Below are 19,658 nucleotides of genomic sequence, written 5' to 3'. Positions count from 1 at the left end.
AGGCCGTCTCTGAAGATATACAGCAAGCCTCAACAATCTCTGCTTATGTTTCCTGCAAATCCAAACAATGCTATTTGGAAATAAGAAGTTTTAAGTTTCTTACCACTCGGTCCAGTTCCTTATTAAACCTCTTTCCAGACGGACTTATACTTTTACATGGTTTTCCAGACATATGAACTGAGAATGCATCACGCTGCTTTAATGATGCCTCGTTAAATACTTTGCAGTTTTACCCATTAAACAAGTATTACCAACTAAAACTATCTTCAGGTGCCATACCATTATTGTCCATACCTTGTATCTACACACACTGAGCTACCTTGGGAAATGCATATGAGCTTTTCATTTCAGAATGATACGTGAAACGTAGAACTCGTCGCCCTGTAAGAATATAAGCCACGGCAAAGTGCATTACTCTTGCCATTGCTACCACTCCATAGCCTTATACTTATTCTCCACGTATATGAGTCGTAAGCACTTCGTTTTGGCTGATGTCATTACTCTTCCACCCAAATATTTCACCACTGACCTAATCAACGGCGTTTTCTCAGTCATTCACCACAACCCCAGCGTCCCCACTCGCCGGTCACCCCCACATCACGCTCTCCTTTTCCCCAACAAAGACAACTCGCGTCCTCCGGCTTAATCACCAACCAAGCGAAAACCGGCAGGCGCTGCTGGGGCCCCGCCGCGCATCGGGCCCGCGGCACCCGCGGCACCCCCGGGCCCTGGCCAGGCCGCCGCTCAGGGAAGCGCAGGGTGCGGCGGAGCTTTGCCCGAGGCGGGCGCCGGCCCGGCCCGTGGGGGAGGCACGTCTCCCCTCCCTCTTCTTCCCCCGGGGACAGGGCTGCTGGTCCCTCACGGACCCGCCTGGGCCAGGCCCGCCGCCGCCGGGGCGAGGTATGGGCCGGGGAAGGGCCGCCCCGCCTCGGCCTGCCTCAGCCCCGGGGGCCCGGCGGCCTCCCCACGTGCCGGGCGCGGACCAGCGCGGGAGGCCCCCAACAGCCCCCAGCCAGGCCGAGCAGCCCGGTCCGCCCTCGGCTCGGGAATCTCCCACCACCAGCCCCGCGATCCGCCCAGGATACAAGCGCAGCCCTGCGGGGCAAGCGGCAGCGGCCAGCCCGCATTCAGGCACTCACCGGCGGTCAGCGCAGCGACGGCAGCGGCCAGCAGCCACACCGAGCCGGGGAGCCGGGCGGGAGCGGCCGCCGCCAGGCGCTCCGCGGTGCCTCCGGCCGCTGCCATCTTCCTGCCACCACCTCCCCGCGCCCCCATTGTCCGCCCCCGGCCGCGGGCCCGCCCCCCTGCACCCCGCAGACCCCTTCCCTCGCCGGGATAGGGCCCCACCGCTGTCACTCGCACACACCTCCTGCGTCCCCCTCTTTCCCGCCCCGGCCCTGCCCCGTTTCTCCCCGAGGATTGGCCAGAGGATCGATCCGTCAAGTCGAGGCTCCCTATCTGGACAGGAAACGCAGTGGCCCGCCCCGCGAGCCTGGCACGTAGCTCTATTCTCCCCCGGCGGTTGGTGCTGTGTGAATGCCGCCGTGGGTGAGGCCCCGTCGGCGCTGACCCCGCACCGCTGTCCCCGCGGGACCCGGGTGCAGGAGCGCGGCGGCATCCCCAGCCGTGGTGGCGGGCGGGAGGCCTGGAAGCGCCGGGTCTCGCCTCTGAGAAACGCTGCGGCCTCTGCAGGCAGCAGGACGAGCCCGCGCCACGGAGCGTGTGGCTTCAGCCTGCCCGCGCTCCCTCCGCCTGCCGCCGTGGGGACGCAGCGAGGGAGCCCAAAGCAGCCTCACACCATAGGCCCTTGCCTCGGGCTGCCCGAGAGTTAACCTGTGCAGAAGGCTTAACTGAGTGCCTTCGGAGGCACACTGACCATCTACCTATTTTACCTTAAATACTGAAGTAACTGGGCGCCGTGCAAATGGAGTTCTGCGTTTGTTTGTGGAGACCTATGCAAGAGCTGTGGGTCTGTTGTGACCTGTGAGTGTGATGGTAGCACAGCGGCGTGTTTCAGCCTCCACAATGTGCATCTCTTGCCGTGTGTTTCTCAGCCCAGTTTTCCAAAAAGAAACAACAGGAGCAGACAGCACCGCTCATTTAGTGCCCCAGCCTCTGCATGGGCGTTGCCCAGCAGGTTTCCCTGGATGCACATTGCAGTGCCAGCTAACAAGGGCGCATTCCAAGTGTTCACCCCCCAGCCACCGGGGAAGAGGGAGAGCAGTACTGCAGGCTGCGAGCACGGATGAGGGTGGCTTCCCCTGCCTCCATCAAGGAGTTCATGTTCTTTCCTGTTAGCTCAGAGAGCTTGTTTTGGCATGTGTTGCCTGTAAAAGCAGGCTCCTGCAGAAGAACTGCTATGCTGATTGTGTAACCACCTTTCCCTTTCGCCTGAAAATACCTGCTTGGAATTTCCCAGGGTTACCGAGTGGCCTCACAGCTGCTAGAGACCTCCTGAGACCCTGCTTTCACCCCTCCTTCTTTATCTCCTTGCTTCACTCCTTCTCTTTTGGGAACCTCTTTGTGTACGTTTATTCTTTTGCTAAGTATGGATTTTAAGGAAGTTGCACAAGCTTAGTCATGTCACAAGGTGGTGGTTCGCTGCATCCGTGGCACTTCAGAGGCCTGCAGCGTATTCAGTTCACTCCTGCCCAGTGCTCCATGGTCCTCTCCCAGATGCATGTGCCACCACAGTTTCTCTGCTACTTTCTGGCCACCTAATCCCATCTGCAGATGAAAGAGGCCACAAAAAAAGCCACGCTGCTGTGTGCCATGTCAAGGAGGGCCATGATGAAGCAAGTCCCTGCAAAAACACAGCCAGAATTTTTTTTTTTTTTTTTTGCTAGCCGTGATGCAGACACCAGGTTCACCGCTCTCCTGGGATGTAAAATGTAAAGGCATATGCATTAATTATTCACACCCTAGGGGGAGGCTCTGCAGCACATTCCTCGCCAAGCTGTTGTACATGATTTCTAGAAACCCAGGCTACCAGAAATCCAGGGTAGCAACTGGCAGTAAAGATCAACACAGGCAACTCCTTGTATTGCGAGATACATTATCATCTTGTTTGGCTACCACCTCATTCAGTCCCTCTAACTTCCCTTGCAGGTGAGTCTTCAGCCAACTATTCAAAATCTCCCCTTTCCAAATGGAACAGAAACAGACACACAGCAATAAGCCTTTCATCCTGAGTTCTTTGGCCTCAACAGTCTCTCAGAGCTCTTCCTTTCCATGAAAAGTCCAGCTGCCTTTACAACTCTCCTCACTGACTGGAAGTGCTCTTACCCACATGGAAGCACCTCAGTACCCAGAGTTCACTACTTATCTTCAGGACCTTCAGGACTGCACAGTTTAAAAATGTTCAATTCCCTGAACAGGCCAAGCTTTGTCTTTCTGGGCACTTTTCAAGACAGCCAAGCTAAAGGTTTTTGTTTTTTTTTTTTTTAATGTATCCTTTTTATTATCCTCAAATGTATGGTCCTTCACAAAGCTCCAGTATTCTCTTTGTATGTACTAATAAGCCTGATTTTGCCACATGTGCCCCTTGCCAGAGGATTCCTACAATATTCCCCTTCCCTGACAGAGTTTTCACAGAGTTTTCCCTGTACCTATTTTCACAGGTACAGCCCTAAGATTCTCCTGTTCACTGTGTAGCAGTACAGAGAACATCTGGGAGAGTATCTGATCTTCTTACTGTAGACTTTTTTTCCCCCCCCCCCCCAGGTTGTAATGATCCAACTATTGTCTTCTGGTGTTTCTAGAAAATGAAGCGAGCTGCTGGAGCAAACCTGATTTGTACTGAGGAACATATTGCGTTTGTACATCATGACATGTTGTTCTTAAGGTAATGACAAAAACAACTAGGAACTTTTCTCAGTGTAAGCTGTTAAATGCAGAGCCTACAAGCTGTACTACATAATTGCTTAACTCAGCACACAACTCCCCGATACATTCCTATGTAACCTCATCTAGGTGTTCCTGCTCCGGCAGGGGGATTGGACTAGATGATCTTTCGAGGTCCCTTCCAATCCCTAACATTCTGTGATTCTGCGATAAGCTAACCCAATTAAAGGTGCAGTTGCTGCCACCCTTTTTCCCTCTAGCTATGCAACTTTACTCTCTGTCTACTGAGAATACTGGTATTTATCAAATTTATTAGTAATTCAGCTCATTTAGTTGGCAACGAACTCATTTTTTCTGTCTGTGTGTGGAGGGGTGGGGAGTTACTTCACACTGAATCCATTCCCCGTAGGTCAGACAACCAGCAGTGACAGAGCAGGACTGCCCAGACAGCAGGGCAGGAGGGATCACAGCAGCCTCCCAGCAGGCTGCTGTCAAGCTGCCAGACTGGTTTCTGAGCTTTCTCACATGCAACAGAATCAGCATTCAGTCCCACAAGAGAAGAAAAAATGCTCTAGTGCCTTTTTTTGTTTCCACTTATCACAAAAGGAAGATCTAAAGAGTGTGCATCACTGGAGAGGAGTTTAAGTTTTTTCATGGTCACTGTTTATGTTAGAAATTTAGATGGTTTTTATCCTACTATTTTGGAGAGCTCTCTAGTAGCTTGCCAGAGAGAACAGGCAGGATTATGATGTCAGACAAAATAAGGGTAACATCTTATAGGAGAAAGAGCAAATATATTGAGACTGATTTTACATTTTTAATGGTTTTGATTGTTTTCTGTGTAGCCTGCTTCTCTGTACCTGCTCAAGGAATTTTACAGTAGACATTGTTTAGTGTGCAGAGATATGCATTCCTGCAAAAAATAACCCACCCAACATGCTCATTTTGAAACAGTAAGAGAAGAACAGGAGAGAGAAAGAAGAAACAGGCTCCATTTGTAAAAGAAAGTATTGGGTGTCTATTACATTATTTTTTCCTCTGCACCTTGAGAAAATATGTGACTGGCAGATACATTTATGTTTACTCTAGTTAAATAGAAACTCAGAGATGGCAGCAGCAGCATAATTGCATATGGCACTTGAAGAGTTGGATAATAATTTTTCTGTAATTCGATTAAGAAGAATATCTTGGATCACCCACTATGCAAGGTTAAGTCTTCTAAGGAAGCCTTACAATGGAAACAGATACTAATGATGAGCTATTTCCAGTGCTGAACTGATGCTAAGGAACAGCTTGAGCCACAAGTATTGTTGATATACATAAAAGCCCATAAAATGAAAGCAATTATTTTTTCTCATTTCTCCCTCCTACTTTCCCCCCAGTTTCTTGGGATATAGACAAAATTAGTTTACCAAGTGTTACTGTACAGAGACAAAAGCAAGGTAGCACTGACTTCTAGCCTAACCAGCATCAGTGTTTGTTGTAAGAAGACTCTTGATATTTAAACAGGTGTGCAGAAAAACATCACCTGCAAAGTAGGAAAGTAACATCACCACTGCTTGGCTGTAGTGCAATTTTAAATTATGGAAACGAATCGTGAACTTCCTCCAGTTGGGGTTTGAGGTTTGACTGCTGCGGTTAATGGCTAGACATATACCGAGCAGATTTTGCACGCAAGGGTAGGTAGGGTTCCCACAGTGACTGGAAGAAGCCTGGTGAGCAACAGCACTCGCAGTACCAGTGCGTGTGCCTCATTACTAACGTGGAGCACCCAAATAAAGCAGGACAGGCCGGCCACTGAGGTTTTTGTTTGAGCTGTCCCAACGAGGCCACTGTGGAAAACCAGTCCCCGTGAGCCCTGACCGCTCCTCGGCGGGGCTGCTGCGCTGGCACCCGCGCCCTGGCACCCTCACCCCTCGCAGGCAGCCCCCCACAGGCTGAGGTAAAACACCGGGGTGGCCGCCTCCCAGCCTGAGGCAGAGGGGGAAACTTCGGCGTCCGGGCTGCTGCGAGGCGTCAGATCACAGGCTGGCAGCGCTCTGCAAGCGCTCGTCTGGCACGAAGCCCGCTTGCCGCCTCTCCTTGATACAGCGCTGTCTCCTGCGGGCTTCTCGTCTGTCTCCCTTACGGGCTCGCAGGCTGGCCTGTGGTAGGAGAGCGCGTTCAGGCCCGGCAAACCATTTCCCTGCCTATCTGCAGCCTGTTTCGGCTCCGACCGACCGGGCAGCCCGAGGTTTGCAGCGTCTCCCGCCGCGGGCAGACTCCAGGCGATCGGAGGTTTCTGCCAACCACCGCGCCGTAGCATTCGAGCCTTCCTCTTCAAGAGAGAAAAACTTATTTTCATGGCGGCTCGTTGGTCTAGGGGTATGATTCTCGCTTAGGGTGCGAGAGGTCCCGGGTTCAAATCCCGGACGAGCCCTACTTTTTTTTTCTTCTTTTTAAAAAATTTTATTTTCCTCCCCGACATCCTCCCGCTTTCCCAACCCAGCGCCGGCGATGCGAAGCCGAGTCCTCCGCTGCGCTCCTGGGGCAGGCAGCGGCGGCTGCCATACACGGGCAAAGGCGCACGGACAGGGCTTGTAATGAGGGACACGTTCCATTTTAATGCAAGAACCAAGCGTTAATAACCGACAAGTAAAGGGCCACCTCTCTCGTCTTACGCCACCTTTTCCCTTGACACAGAGTGCCGCTACCTTGAATTCTCCCCGCAACGCCCACCCTTTCCCCTGTACCCTTCCTAAGCCCCCGCACACCCCCGACGAGTCGGGAATGCGGGGCGGCCCCTTCCCCTCCCCGAGGTCCCGCCCGTGGCCCACACGGAAGCTCTACGTCGGCAAACTACGGCTGTGCCGCCGCAGGTCGACGGAACCTGCCGCTCTCCCCGGAGCCCACCCTCCCCCCACGGGCGGGTCCGAAGCACCAAAAACGCAGTGGGCCATCGCGGCAACAAAATAGAGGGACCTGCTGCTCCCTCTTTCACCAGCGGGCTCGTCCGGGATTTGAACCCGGGACCTCTCGCACCCGAAGCGAGAATCATACCCCTAGACCAACGAGCCGCTCTCTCTAGTGTGCTTCCTAGCTCAGAACTTCACTCATTTCCCACATCCTTCCGCCCGCTGCCAGCTATGGCCCGCCAGTACCTCCGTGGGCCTGCCCTTCTCCCCCCTTGCTAGACTGCCAGTGGTTCTGCCCACCGCTTCGAAAGACACTAATCCTCCCCTTAACGGCGGAGGCTGCTGCTATTTCCCCTTTCCCGCCCCTTCGCCCGGGCAACCCGTGCTATCGCCCTTCCCCGACCCTCCGGCTCCGCTTGGTGGAGATGATCCCGAGCCCCCGTGGGGGGGAAGCTGCGGCCCCCGCTGCGCTTCCCTGCGCAGGCACCACTTCCGCACCCTTCCCGGAGCGGGGAGGGAGCAACGGCGCCCCCCACCCCGCTTCGGGAGGCCACGGCCAGCTGGGCTCGAGGCTGGGCGAGCTCATTCTCAGCGGAGTGGAAGGGGGGATATGGGAACCACCCCCTCCCCCCACCCCCGAACGGCTTTGGTTTATCCCGGCCCATGCTTTTTCGAGCCGTTGGGCGCTGCGCCCCCTGGAGGTGCCGCTCTCCTCAGGGGGCGGGCGGAACGATAGACAGACAGGGCTGTCCTTCCCGCGCAGCCCTCCCGCCCTGTAGGGTTGCGTGTGCAGGGAACGCACGCAGCCGTGTGTGCAAATGTGTGCGAATCCTCTCATGGCAGCCCCCAAAGTGGGTGAGATGAGGACCTGGGGGGTGGCCTGGCCTGTTCGGTGCAGTCGCCGCTTCCCTTTGATCAAGTGTCCCCAGGAGTGGCCGTTGGGGCTGCAAGGGTTTAGCTAAGGGCCTTGCGCTTCTGGGAAAGGTGCCTCAGCATTGGGCGTGTGTTTCTTGTGCTTTGGGGCCAGAAAAGCTCGTGGTGTTCTGTTTGATTTCTGGAGCCACTTCACGGTGCTACTTTGGCTCCAGTTTGTCCCTGATGTGCCATATCCTGCTAATGCTTCCTTCACCCTCAAGCTTTCCCTTTGTGTTCCCACAACTCTTCCCCAGCCTCCCTCGCATCCCAGATTCTTAAAAAAACCCTGTTCCTCCCATCAGTAATTGCTCTCACTCCTTACCCGTCCAACACTTCTTTGTGGCTCACACTACAGTTTAAACATAATCCAATAAAAAACAAACTCACCCACCCCCAAACAATAAAAGCAACAAGATCCCAGCCAAACACAGCTCCAACAGTCTCCTTGCTCTTGTGCTTCCTTCCTTTCTCCACTTTATTCTTGCTCTGTTTTCCATCCTTCCCCCACCCCCATTTAAAGGTTTTCTGGCTTATAAGCTTTGTGCTTTTTTACTTTTTTTTTTTTTTTTAATCTTTCAGGCACCATCCACATCAGAGGAATTGCATCAATTCTGTCAGATTTTTCTTGACGAGGGCATTTTCCTGTAAAGACTGTCAGTGTCCTTCCACCTGACATTATACATGCCCACTTTGGGACTTAGACAGGTACGCATGGGTCTGCATACGTGTCCCCACGCTGTACATCAAGCCATGCTGTGGCCTACATTTCAGTCAAAACTTTTTGACTCTGTACACCTTGTGGATAAAGACTACGCTGCCCAAGCTGACGTTTCCAGGTAGTATGGATGGGGTGGGGAGACACGCCTACATGTATCCTCTGTCTGCTTCTGCAGTGTCACTTAAAAGAATGAATCTTGTCTGCAATTGCTAACCTAAAGATATGTAAATCCTTTAGGTTTGTCTGCTCATAAAACAAAGATAAGAGTGACTTGCAAAACACGTAATCAAGAAGTATAGACACTACTGACCTTGCAGCTTTAGACATTTTGAAGCCCGCACAGGTAGTTGAGTCTTGCTTTAGCACATATCTCAAGACTGTTGGATAAAGTGTCCTTTAGCTGAATGTTGCTTATTATACGCTAAAGGGATTATGTAATGCAATATGCAAATGTCTAGCCAATTGGCTTTTTAGGGTATGAACACAGTGATAAGATTTCGTATGTAATGCCTTTTACTTTTCTTGCTGGCATCCTGGCTTTATTCCAGCATCCAGACTTGCACAACTCTGTAATAAATATCTTGTGTCTGTGTGCTAAATTTGGCTCATTTGTATGCACACCAGGTGACAGAACCCTGCTTTTGGGACAACACGAAGGAGTCTTGTATAAAATTGCTCTCACTTGGCCTGCAGATGGGGCACGGTTTGTGCACTGCCTGAGCGAGCATCACCCCTAGAGGGGTGTGTGGGTGTCTCCAGCTGAGGAACTGGTGTCTTTTTTCCTGCAACTTATAAATCCATCAAGGATGAAGGTGGTGATGCAACTTCTGGCACAGAAAGTCTCTAAACTGTTGACTGCCAGAAACCAGGAGATCTCACAGGAAGTATCACTGTGTGTTGCCTTGGGTTTTTTATGCTTCCCCTGCACAAGGATGCTACTGGAGAAACAGCACTAGGCTAGATGGCTTTGCTTTCTTCTGTTCCTACACACCCTCAGTGCTGGGGCAGGGAGTGTGGCAGTCTCCAGTGTCACTGCTTGCCCCAGAGAACACCTGCCATTGAGGATTAAGGACATTGCTGTTCCCCAAAAGTAAAAAAAAAATACCACAAATTAAATCAAAATTGAGTGTTAAACTGTCCAATGGCAGTGGAAATCCCACTCCTATTTCTCCTGCTGCTACCAGCTCTCTCCATCCTTCCTCAGGCTCCTTCATTTCCCGAGGAGGAAACACACAGACTTTGGATTGCTTTATTCCACCATTTATTTCTTCTGTTTTTCCCTTGGATTTCCATTCTGCTGCTTGGGACACACATACTCATTCTCTAAACAGGCACACATATATCTATATATACAGTAAGGCACAATCACTCACATCCAGGTGGGACACTCTGCTGAGAGAAGAAGCAGGATACAGCAGATGATTGCAGCCTGCCCTGGAATACAAGCTCTAACAGATTAAAATGGATTCAAAGGCAGCAACGCTCCATAACGTGGCTTGAAAGGATGTGTTTGCCAACAAGCCCATGCTACGCAGGAGGGTCAACGTTGCTGGTTCTCAGCAAGTGAGACCTTGGTGCTTTCACCTAGGAAAAAGAAAAGAAAGGGCACAGAGCTGCTTCTTTCCTCATGATTTTAGAGCTGGTGAACAAAAAGGGGATATCGCTCAAAACCATCAGGTTTGTAACATTGCTGTGTGGCAGAGCCCACTCGAGGATGGATATGGGCTGTGTTGTTTGAAATGCTCATGCCTGTCCAAAGAAACAGGGCCAACCCAAGCCTCCAGCTCTGCTCAGTTTAACGTTTGTTAGGAGAAGCTTTGTGATGGATGAAGAGGAGCTGGCTGCTTCTGCCCTTGGTCTTTGTAGCTGTGTCTGTTTGGCTTGGTATTAGGTGGCTGGTGGCAGGTTCAAGCACTGGCCCCTGACAGTTCACGCCACCTAACAGCTAGCTGACTCCTTGGCTCAGCTTTTGACAAGTCTGGCTTGCTGTCTCCAGTGAGCCCAGACTTGTCCACAGCTCCACGTCATGCTGTGGACATGAGCCCCATGGCCTTGAGCCAGAGCAGCTTTTTATTCAGTATTGCAGATACACCTTCAAGCACTACTGTTAGGAAACTGGTCAGGTGAGGGTCTGTTATCTATCTTTCCTTGAATAATTTATTTCTTGGAGGCAACAAATACTCTCCAGATGTAAAAGCTTTTTTCACTTAGCAACTGCCAGACCTATGACTTAACTAGTACCCCAAGAGCAAATGCAAATCTAGTACAATGCCTAAGTACTTAAGAGGGACTGGCTATCTGACCTTCACCAATTCATACTCGTCAGGCTATATGACTGGAAACTCAGCCATCTAGGACCTCTTCTTTGACCTACATAAAATCAATCAGCTGTTTCCAGTAAGCCAGGATGCTTTCTATCACAAATGGCGCTTGGTGGCCACACACTGGAAGTTTCAAAAGAGAATCAAAAGACTGGATAGGGTCTGGAAGTGAGAAAGACTGACAGGCAGGTGGCCCTTCTAAATCTGGACTAGAGCCCAACATGGGATAAGAAAACTTGCCCTGTTAACTTACCCAGCCCATCTTTTCTGTGCATGAAATGTACTGGTTGTTACTTTCCACCAGCACTAAAAACACCCCAAAACTGGAGCACATAGAAAATTGCCTACCACAGCTGGTTGTTTCACAGATCAGCCAGCTCAACCCCCACTTCAAGGGATTTTATCCTTTATGAACAATGTCCTAAGAGTTTTCCCTGTGTTCAGCATTCACATTGTCTGCCATACAGCGTATATGGAGAAAACATACTTTTTCCTACTGTTACAACATTATTTACTGAAATTTGAAAACCCAAAATATTTCAAAAGAAGCTACCAAAAAGGCACCATACATGTATGTATGTAACTGATGAACTTCATCTGAGACCAATGCAGGGAAGAAGAAAAAGACATTTTGGAGCAGGATGAAGGAGCAGAGGGCCCAGCAGTGGTGGTGACTGTTGGCTCCAGGACAGCACATATCAGGTCTCTCAGTCCCCAAATAGCATCGAACAACGTCAGCCAACACCTCAGTTTTGAACTCTGAAGCGATTGCAAGCCAGTCTCTTGTTCCAACTATCCAGAATATGATGGTGCAAAGCAGAGAGCCAGCAAGTGGCTGCTCAGCTCCAGGATGAATCTGGACCTCAGGGAATATCCGTACTCTGCTCCTCTCCTGCCACTGAAGGTTTTCCAGTAGCTTCCACCTTGGTTGGGTTAGATGGCTCCTATTCACGTGTCTCCTGTGCCCTGATTGGGTGTGCCTTTTTGAGAGGGGAAAAGTAAGGAAATTATGGAAAATAATAATGTAAATACAAGTAAGTACAGTGCTGGGGCTGCTACTTCGGTAGTTTCCATGCTCAGAGGCATAGGCAAGCTGCAGCTTGAGCACCACCCTCCTTCCTTCAGTCGCTCCTTGCCAAACCAATGAGGCATATGAAGAGGGGACGGGTAGTTGAGGTGGAATGAGACTACCTGTGTGGCTACATTATCAGTGATTAGAGAATACGTAAGAAGCTACATGGAACAAGCCCTGCTTTAGCCAGTGGAAATCCTCTTTTATTTCAAGTGTCAGAGTGTTTCAACTGTTTGTGTGATGCCAGGACTGACCAAGAAACTGGTATGTGTGCAAACACTATTCTTGCTGGCAAAGCTAACAAGCTACATACATAGAGAGAGAATATATATGTGTGCATGTATATATACAATGTGTGCACATATATGCATATAAACATGTATATGTAAGGAAGCATACTGAGATAGTGTATACATGGTTACTGCTATGGAAAGGTGCTTTTTGTTGTAAGCACTTCCAAATTGCATTCAAAACAGCAATTAAGCAGGGTGCCTGGTGAGCAGAGCCTCTCCGTTTCACTGAAGCCTGTATTGGCTTTGCTTCTTTTCCAGCCCTCTCTCTGTACCACCACCCAGGGCTGGTTGTTTCAAATACCCTGCCCTGCAGTCTCTGCAGCCCAGAGATTTCATACTCTTGACATGTGGGGAGCAGCAGAAATGTTGGCGTGTTTTGTCATAGTTGCCATGTTCATTAGGAGGCAAAACCCCCTGGTATTTTAGGAGTCGTTTGTGCTGACCCATCTTACCTGTACTTCACGGTTACGCTGCGCTCTGGTCCTGCGTGGCTGATGTTGAAGCCTCCTCACTGGCAGTCCCTAAGTCCACTGCATCTTGCAGTGGCTCAGGTGCCAGTGGCGTTTCTTCAGTGTCTGATGTTCTCACTGTGCTCTCACCAGTCTCCTTTGCTTCAGCTTCAGCTTCTTCCTTCGCCTTGTCCTCCCTCTCTTGTTCACAGGCAGTGCCTTGCTGCTCTTCTCCCTGGGGACCCTCACACACCTTCTCCTCGTCTCCAGAGAGAGGCTGGGCAGAGTTCTCTTCCCCTGGGACACCATGACATACCTTTTCCTCTTTTGTGTCCCCTGTGTTACTCTTGCAAGGGGTCATTTCCTCTGCCTGTTTTCCCCCTTTTTCTTCATCTTCTGATCTGCTGGATCCTTTCCTTGATGGGGGTTTCTCATCAGACCCCATCTGTTTCTTTTGCTCTTTGCTCCCTGTTTCTGCCTCCTCTGTCTTGCCCTTGGGCCCAAACACCTCATCCCCATCTTCCTTGGCACCATTTTCTGGAGAGGAGATGTTTACCCCTAAATCTTCCCCATCTCCATACTCGGACAGAGATCTTCGGAACCTCCTGGAGGGAGGCCTGCGCTTTATCGATCCCCGCGTCCGCACCTTGGAGGCAGGAAAAGCAGACATTAAGCAGTCAAGAGAGTGGTACGGGAAAGCAACAAAGCACAACAGAAGAAAATATCATGGCAAGCTTGATTGCTATGCCCGTAGCTTCACTTTTCTTGCTCTGCTATGAAGAGACAAGGACTCCTACCCATGAGACACTACTTAAAAGCACAAGCAGATCCCTAGTATATGCCTCCTTTCCCTCTGTAAAGCTGGTGCTGGGGGTCATTGTCTCAATTTAAAATGTGGGTCCCTGTCCAAGTTAGACCCTAACCCAGGGATGCTGCATTCATTATGCAGATGCTGCTGACTTTGGATGTCTTGGCCTTTTCTACCTTTGGCAGTTTAGTGATTGAGGAAGGAGTCTGCCCTCCAGCTGAGGATGGCGAATGCAGGTTAGAGCTCTCCATTTAAGTGCCATGCACTCTGTGGGCAAACCTGGCAAACCCTTGTCTCTGTGTGGCTCTCTAAATTGTGCCTCAGCCAAGCTGGACATTTTCTGGCATGTGGCACCACCTCCTCACAGTACTCCCTGCCCAGCTATACACCATTCCGTGACTGCTGAGCTGAACTGACTGCATCCTGCTGCTGCAACCCTTCCCTTTACCATTATTGGGCCAGGAAGGCTCCTGGAGCTGCTGGACCACGAAGATCCGTTTGCAGGTGTGCAGAGAGGAGGCTTCACAGAGCTACACTGAAAGGCTGTTTTGAACCTGGCGCATTAGTCTCCTCCCTTGGCTACAAATGCACACTGTTTTGGCAGGACTGAGGGCTACAGCAACCTCTTCCTCTTCATCCCCAAGCAATAAGCAAGCCTTATCCTGCTGTGACAAAGAAATCCTAGCCCACACCCTACCTTGTTGTAGAATTGCAGCTGAGTGCCTTCTGGGGGTTGATCAAAGCTGACCGGTGTCTCGCTCACTTCACTGGGCTGGGACTGAATCCCTGGGCTGCTGGGTGTTGAGGGAGGTGTGCTGAATGGGGACACCAGGGCTTTCAGACCAGGGCTTTTGGGAGATGCTCCTGGCAACAGAGCAGCTGGAGCAAAAGCCAGATTGGCCTGCAAAGAAAAATCCCTGTCATGGACATGCATCACAACAGCATGTACTCCATGTGGTAACCACATGGAGGAACCCTTGTTCTTGCCATGGGAGCTGTAGCATCTCTCAGCTGTCACAACCCACATTCCATCTGGTTATGGGTCTCTCCTGGTGACACTGTCAACAAACAAGTCTGGGCAGAGAAGTTATGACTGGACATTTGCCCTTCCCCAGCAGCTGGATCTCAGGATGTGTCCTTTTGTCATCCTGAGGCCTTTTGGGATTTTCCAGTGACCCAGCCAAGCCAGCATAGTCTACAGTGGCTGAGCCAGAAGGAAGTCTTAACAAGCAGCCAGAAATCACTTTGAGATTTAAACCAATCCTGTGTGTGCCCAAGCAGACCTCCCATTGTCAAGCATGGTCTGCAGGTCTTCTAAATGATCTGCACAGTTGTGAGAAGCGAGAAGACCATGGAAAGAAGTGAATTCGTGATTAACTGTGGCAAAATATTTCCTGCTGGCTTGTCACTAAGAAGCTCTGGTAGTCAAATGTCCTTGGCTGCATTAAGAGGGACAGTGCTATGAATAGGCTTATGTTGTGTCAGGGCAGCCAGGAGGCACTGTGCTCCGGAGCCGCACGTGCTGCCAGGAGAGGCAGCTGGCAGCAGCAGGGAACTATATCTACAGGCTATCAAGTGCTGGGCTGCCCTCAGCGGCGTGAATCAGGTGCCACTGTAAGATACACAAAGGCAAGAAGCATGGGGTGTGTTTGTGTGTAACTGGGGGAATTGAGGCGGGGGAAGCAGGGACCTTCTGGGCACGTACAGAAGTGGCCAGAGCCTGGAGCGCACTTGCCCCTGCCAGGATTTTAGCTGCTGTGCTCAAGGCCAGCTCCCCAATAGAGTGCAGATGACTCTGTTTGATTTAGACTGCTGCAAATAAAGAGCTGGAAGACATTCCAGCTGGGGTTTCCCCCAGTTTCTCTCGTGAGCTGCATTTAAACTGAGGGTCCTGCCCCTGCTCCCTACCTGAGCTGTGCTGCTGCCATGCCCATGCCCAGCCATGGACCCCGCAGATCCAACTGATCTTGACCCATGCACTGACCCGCCTCTGGACGTATCCAAGGATCACTGGACTGCTTCTGACACTGGTTACCACCACCAGACCTGCTCTGCCTTCCTTGTTTGTGTATTGTGGGACTGGGCCCTGGTTGGTGGAGCCCTGCTTACCTCACAGTCACCCTTGGCTCCTGCATCCCCTTCCCCTGTGGCTGCTCCACAAGGACAGTAGCCATGGCAAATGCCAATCAGTTTTAATTTGCTGGGGCAGCCACGTGGGCTCTTCCAGGACCTACCTGCAGCTTTTCAATCATGGGAGAGCTTTTCACCTTGACCTTGGGAATGGGGCAAGCATTTGGAGACCGCTTCTGCAAAACAAAATGAAACACGAGAAGGTCACAATATAGTAGGTGAAAAAAAGGAAATAAAATGAAGGCAGAAAACTTGGAAGAGAGAAGCAGAACATGCTCATAAGAAAAAAAATGAAGCCTCATATAGTGTCTTCACAGAAAGGTTTGATTTCTTTTTTCCTGAACCTGCTCCCCTTTTATTATCTAGCCATCCTAGGGCTCTATATACATGCATCTTTCCTCTGGGAGAAGAAGTGATTGCCAGCTTTCTGGCTGAAGTATCTGAGTTAGGTGATGTGTGATGGCTGTGTTGCTACATGGCCTTCACTATGGTTTCTAACCTATGACACAATTTTCCCTGGTATTATTTCAGGACCAGACAGATTAAAATTCTACCTGTTAAAGGGTACAAGCCTTAATGTTGGCAAACATTGTGAATTTTTTGTGATGGGAAAGACTTTCTGCCACCACTTGACTAACAGAGTTAAAGGGTACCCAATTAGTAAGGGCAGGAAAGGCACACATGACCAGAAAGGTCATGAAAGGCTGAAAACAGTTTGAGAAAGGGAGAGCATTTCTTTGAGAAGGGGCATATTGCTTTTTTGAGGTCCAAAGGAAACTGAAAGAATCTAAGATTTTAAAGCTTGTGCTCCTTTGGCATGGAGGCAGCAAGAAGCTCGAGCTGTCAGAAAAGAAAGACAAAGAACCACACCCTTGTTAAGGGCAGGTGACAATGCAAAATTTGTAGGTAGAGCTTGTACCCTGAAATACAGGAGGACAGAAATGACTTGAAAGGGCCTGAGCAATAATTTTAGTAAGTAGCAGCCAGCTTACTGGGACCTGGTCATTCAGGAATGCTGTATGGAAGACACCTCAGGACAATATTCTGCGAGTATCGCTGACAAACCCTCTCTTCACTCTGGGTTAATTATTCCCTTTTTCTGAAGAATAAAAAAATCTCCAGAGCATAACTTTTATGCCATTATACTCAAACCTCTAGAGCTCATCTGAAGGCAACAAACAGCATGGGTGCTCCCTGTGCTAAGCTCTGTTCAAATATAATAAATGCCAGCAGTTCCTGCTTTGAAATGCTTTAAAGGTGGTAACTGGGTGGATCCATCAGTGCTCTAAAAGGTAAAAATAAAAGCAGTATAAATGGGGTATGTGTCTGTGCTATGGGTGTGTGAAAGAGCATGGAGCTGACTCCGAGTCAGTACATGTGTGTGAACAGCAGAAGAAGGTTTAATGCTGTATGACTGATGTGTTTTGTTGCATAGCCTGACTTCTCTGCTACCTCCAAGCTCATGTCTCAGGAGAGAACAAGCTGCAGAGAGGAGAGACCTTGTTCTTCTATTAAATTGATACTCACTTGCTCATCATTGTCACTTGTCTCAGTTTTGTGGGAATACAATGGAAGGGAGCATGGTGGTTTCCTCCGAGTTGGCTTATGTGGTGGTACCTAAGAGAAGAAAAGAACCAAAAAGGCAGCACTGAAATCAGTTTTTGGCTTGGTTTTTAAAGGAAGTGAAATTCAAGCACCAAAGCGCATGGTCTGTAACTGACTTGCATGGATGGGAGGGCTCAGCTTGCCTAAAGGAGACATCCAAAGGCAGCACGAGATATTAGCACAGGGGCATGTGGACAGTATGCCAGGTGTGCTTGTGGCACCTTGAGACCGGTCCTAGTGTTAGGAAAGTTGTCTATATCTCTTTCCACAGCATGAACCACAAGACTTAAGGCTTTGTGCAAAGGATGCTCTTCTAAACTGTGGAGGGTGCAGAAGCTTTCCCAGAAGCTTCATCTTCAAACCATCCTGCTGGAAACCCCCTCACACTGGAATAGCTTGTTATTGTTCTCTTTCCCGTCTTATTACCAGGATTTCCTTTCAACGAGTCTCAGCTGCCTACCTGCTTCACAATTTTCCTATTTTGCGTAACTTGTATTTTAGGGACAAAAAGGGGAATTACGGCTTTTCCAACATGTCCTACAGCCCCATTTGTTTCTCTCTAATGAAGAAGAGCAGCTTGCAGAGAGAAGGCGCAGCTGTAGCATTTAGGTTGACTAAGAAACAGGGGAGAAGGAACAAGGCAAGTTAATGGCAGGGACACTGGTTCCCTCTGAGTGTCCTCGGGCTCTCAGACATACAGAGTGCTCACTAGGAAGGAAGAGATGCATAGCACAACACCTATGGAGTTGCTCCTTCATAACTATTGCTCTGGTCTTCAAGGCAAGCTGTCTCTATTTTCATGCCAGGTTTGTAGTCTCCTGACAGGCTGTTAACACTTTTCTTGTGTGTTAACACACAAATTACTTGGATAATATTGTGGATATTGGATAATATTCACAATATAATATTCTCATAACTTTGTTACCTTCTAACAGGCAGGCATGTGAAAAGTTGGATTATGGTATCTCTGCCCTCTATAGAGTTCACCGTCTTGGAGAACCTGTAGACTTGACATCAATTACTGGTGGTGCTGCACCCAGCTACCGCAATGCTGTGTCTCTTATTCTTATGTCATGCTAGGAAGCAATAATATAGTGTCTTATTGAAACCCCACCAGTTTGCAACCATGCAATATTGTGCTGTGCCACAGTGGATGTATCAGAAGTTCCCTGGCTGATAGGTTCCCCTTTGCTGGCATGGGTCAAGCAAGGGTTAAATACCATCCACTCAGCCACTAATCTGAAGCCAGCTTGAGAAAGCCAGTGGAGAAGCACAGATGGCTTGAAGAGAAAAGACAGGAAACTTTGTCCTTCTCTGTCTCTGGAGAAAATCAGCTTCCCCTGACTGTGAGGCCCCTCCACACTGCCTTGGCTCAGGAGCAGCAGAGGTCTCCAGATAACACCAGAGAGGTCTGGGAACTTGCTGCTTTCTTCAGGGTGAGGGACTTTGTGCATTTAAATCCCATACCTTAAAAAGAGGAAATGACTGCAATGGGACAGACAGGGCTGCACGATGGTGACTAGAGGAAAAAAAAAAAGTGCTTGGAAAGAGATTGGCTATTCCCATCCCCAGCCCCGGCTGTGAGAGTGCTAACCTCTGATAGACTGGGCAGGCCAGCCCTGCAGGACAAAGGTCACCACTGCATCCAGCCAAAGACAGGAGGGGTGACAGGGAGGATCCCCTTAGACCCCAGCCTGGGATGTGCTGAAATCAGCTAAGCAGCAGAAGGAAGCAGTTCAGTTTTAAAGGGGCACTCACTGACTGGAGGGGCACCCACCAGTAAAAATTTATGCTTCTCAAAAGGTGCATTATGATACAGGAGGCTCTCCTAAAATGCCAGCCTCCATCCGTAAACACTCTAACTTTCCTTGCTTCCTAAGAGAGATATTCTAGTGTTTTGCTTATCTGGTGAAAGACAGTTTGTGAGGCAATGCTTGGCATAGTGGGCTTGCAATAAATAAAGTTTCAGTATGATAGAGATAGGTCCCAGAGTCTGAAGTGTCATTTGGAAGATGTAACAAAGGCAAGTAAAGAGATAGTTTTCTCTCAGACCCATTCAAAAGGCAGTACCTGAAGGAAACCACCTCCTTTTGTGAACAAGGTGCTGGTGACCTGTAGAATGTATAGTTTGTGTTCTTTTTCCATGGCTCAATATAGGCTATTTCATCATTCATTGTTGTCCTCTGCTCAAAAAAGTCAGCTCAAATGGTACATACATTGCTGTCTGCTACTGCTAGGGATACATGTGCACCTTGCCAGGCTTTACAGTGTCTCAGGTACAGTGTCTAGTTGTCCTGAGGCATGGCTCTACCAAAATACTCATCCACAAGCCAGCAGTGCATGGAAGATACTGTCATAGCTTGCATTGTACTAGGAGACAAATCCTTTGTGAAGATTAAAAATCAAGGTGGATTCATGCTCAGGTCACTGGTGCTCTACCTTCTACATTTCTCACTCAATTGCCTGCTGGTGGCTGCAGAGCTCCTTACCTCTTTTCCAGTGATATTGGCTGCTTGCTCTTTGAATTTCCCTGCTAGCTGAGCCACTGAGGGTGATGCCGACTTGTCCACCTCTGAGTTGGTCTCTGCTGGCCTGTTCTGACAAATTGGA

General features: G+C 49.7%; 2 protein-coding genes across 5 annotated transcripts in view; both read right to left on the bottom strand.

The window, feature by feature from the left end:
- Positions 1 to 1,275, bottom strand: part of MPZL1 (myelin protein zero like 1) — a gene marked incomplete at its 5' end in the record, with an annotated part of 40,578 nt that extends 39,303 nt beyond the window's left edge. For all 3 annotated transcript variants that reach the window (XM_082043145.1, XM_082043148.1, XM_082043147.1), the window contains one exon: positions 1,140 to 1,275. In XM_082043145.1, coding sequence (XP_081899271.1) covers positions 1,140 to 1,275 — 136 coding nt within the window. The remainder of the gene's footprint in view (positions 1 to 1,139) is intronic.
- Positions 1,276 to 9,596: 8,321 nt separating this feature from the next.
- RCSD1 (RCSD domain containing 1) overlaps positions 9,597 to 19,658 on the bottom strand; it is a 35,074-nt gene continuing 25,012 nt past the window's right edge. Inside the window, exons 2-7 of one of the 2 annotated variants that reach the window (XM_082051571.1) lie at positions 19,538 to 19,645; positions 16,971 to 17,060; positions 15,548 to 15,619; positions 14,011 to 14,214; positions 12,509 to 13,151; positions 9,597 to 9,954 (exon numbers count right to left, since the gene is read on the bottom strand). In XM_082051571.1, the coding sequence (XP_081907697.1) occupies positions 12,522 to 13,151; positions 14,011 to 14,214; positions 15,548 to 15,619; positions 16,971 to 17,060; positions 19,538 to 19,645 (1,104 nt within the window). In that variant the 3' untranslated portion in view covers positions 9,597 to 9,954; positions 12,509 to 12,521. Of the gene's footprint in view, positions 11,672 to 12,508; positions 13,152 to 14,010; positions 14,215 to 15,547; positions 15,620 to 16,970; positions 17,061 to 19,537; positions 19,646 to 19,658 lie in introns of both variants that reach the window. The other variant, XM_082051570.1, reaches the window with a different exon arrangement.

This window comes from Streptopelia decaocto, assembly GCF_964273445.1.
Source record: "Streptopelia decaocto genome assembly, chromosome: 1".
Lineage (NCBI taxonomy): Eukaryota > Metazoa > Chordata > Aves > Columbiformes > Columbidae > Streptopelia > Streptopelia decaocto.
This window is presented reverse-complemented; position numbering and strand designations above follow the sequence as displayed.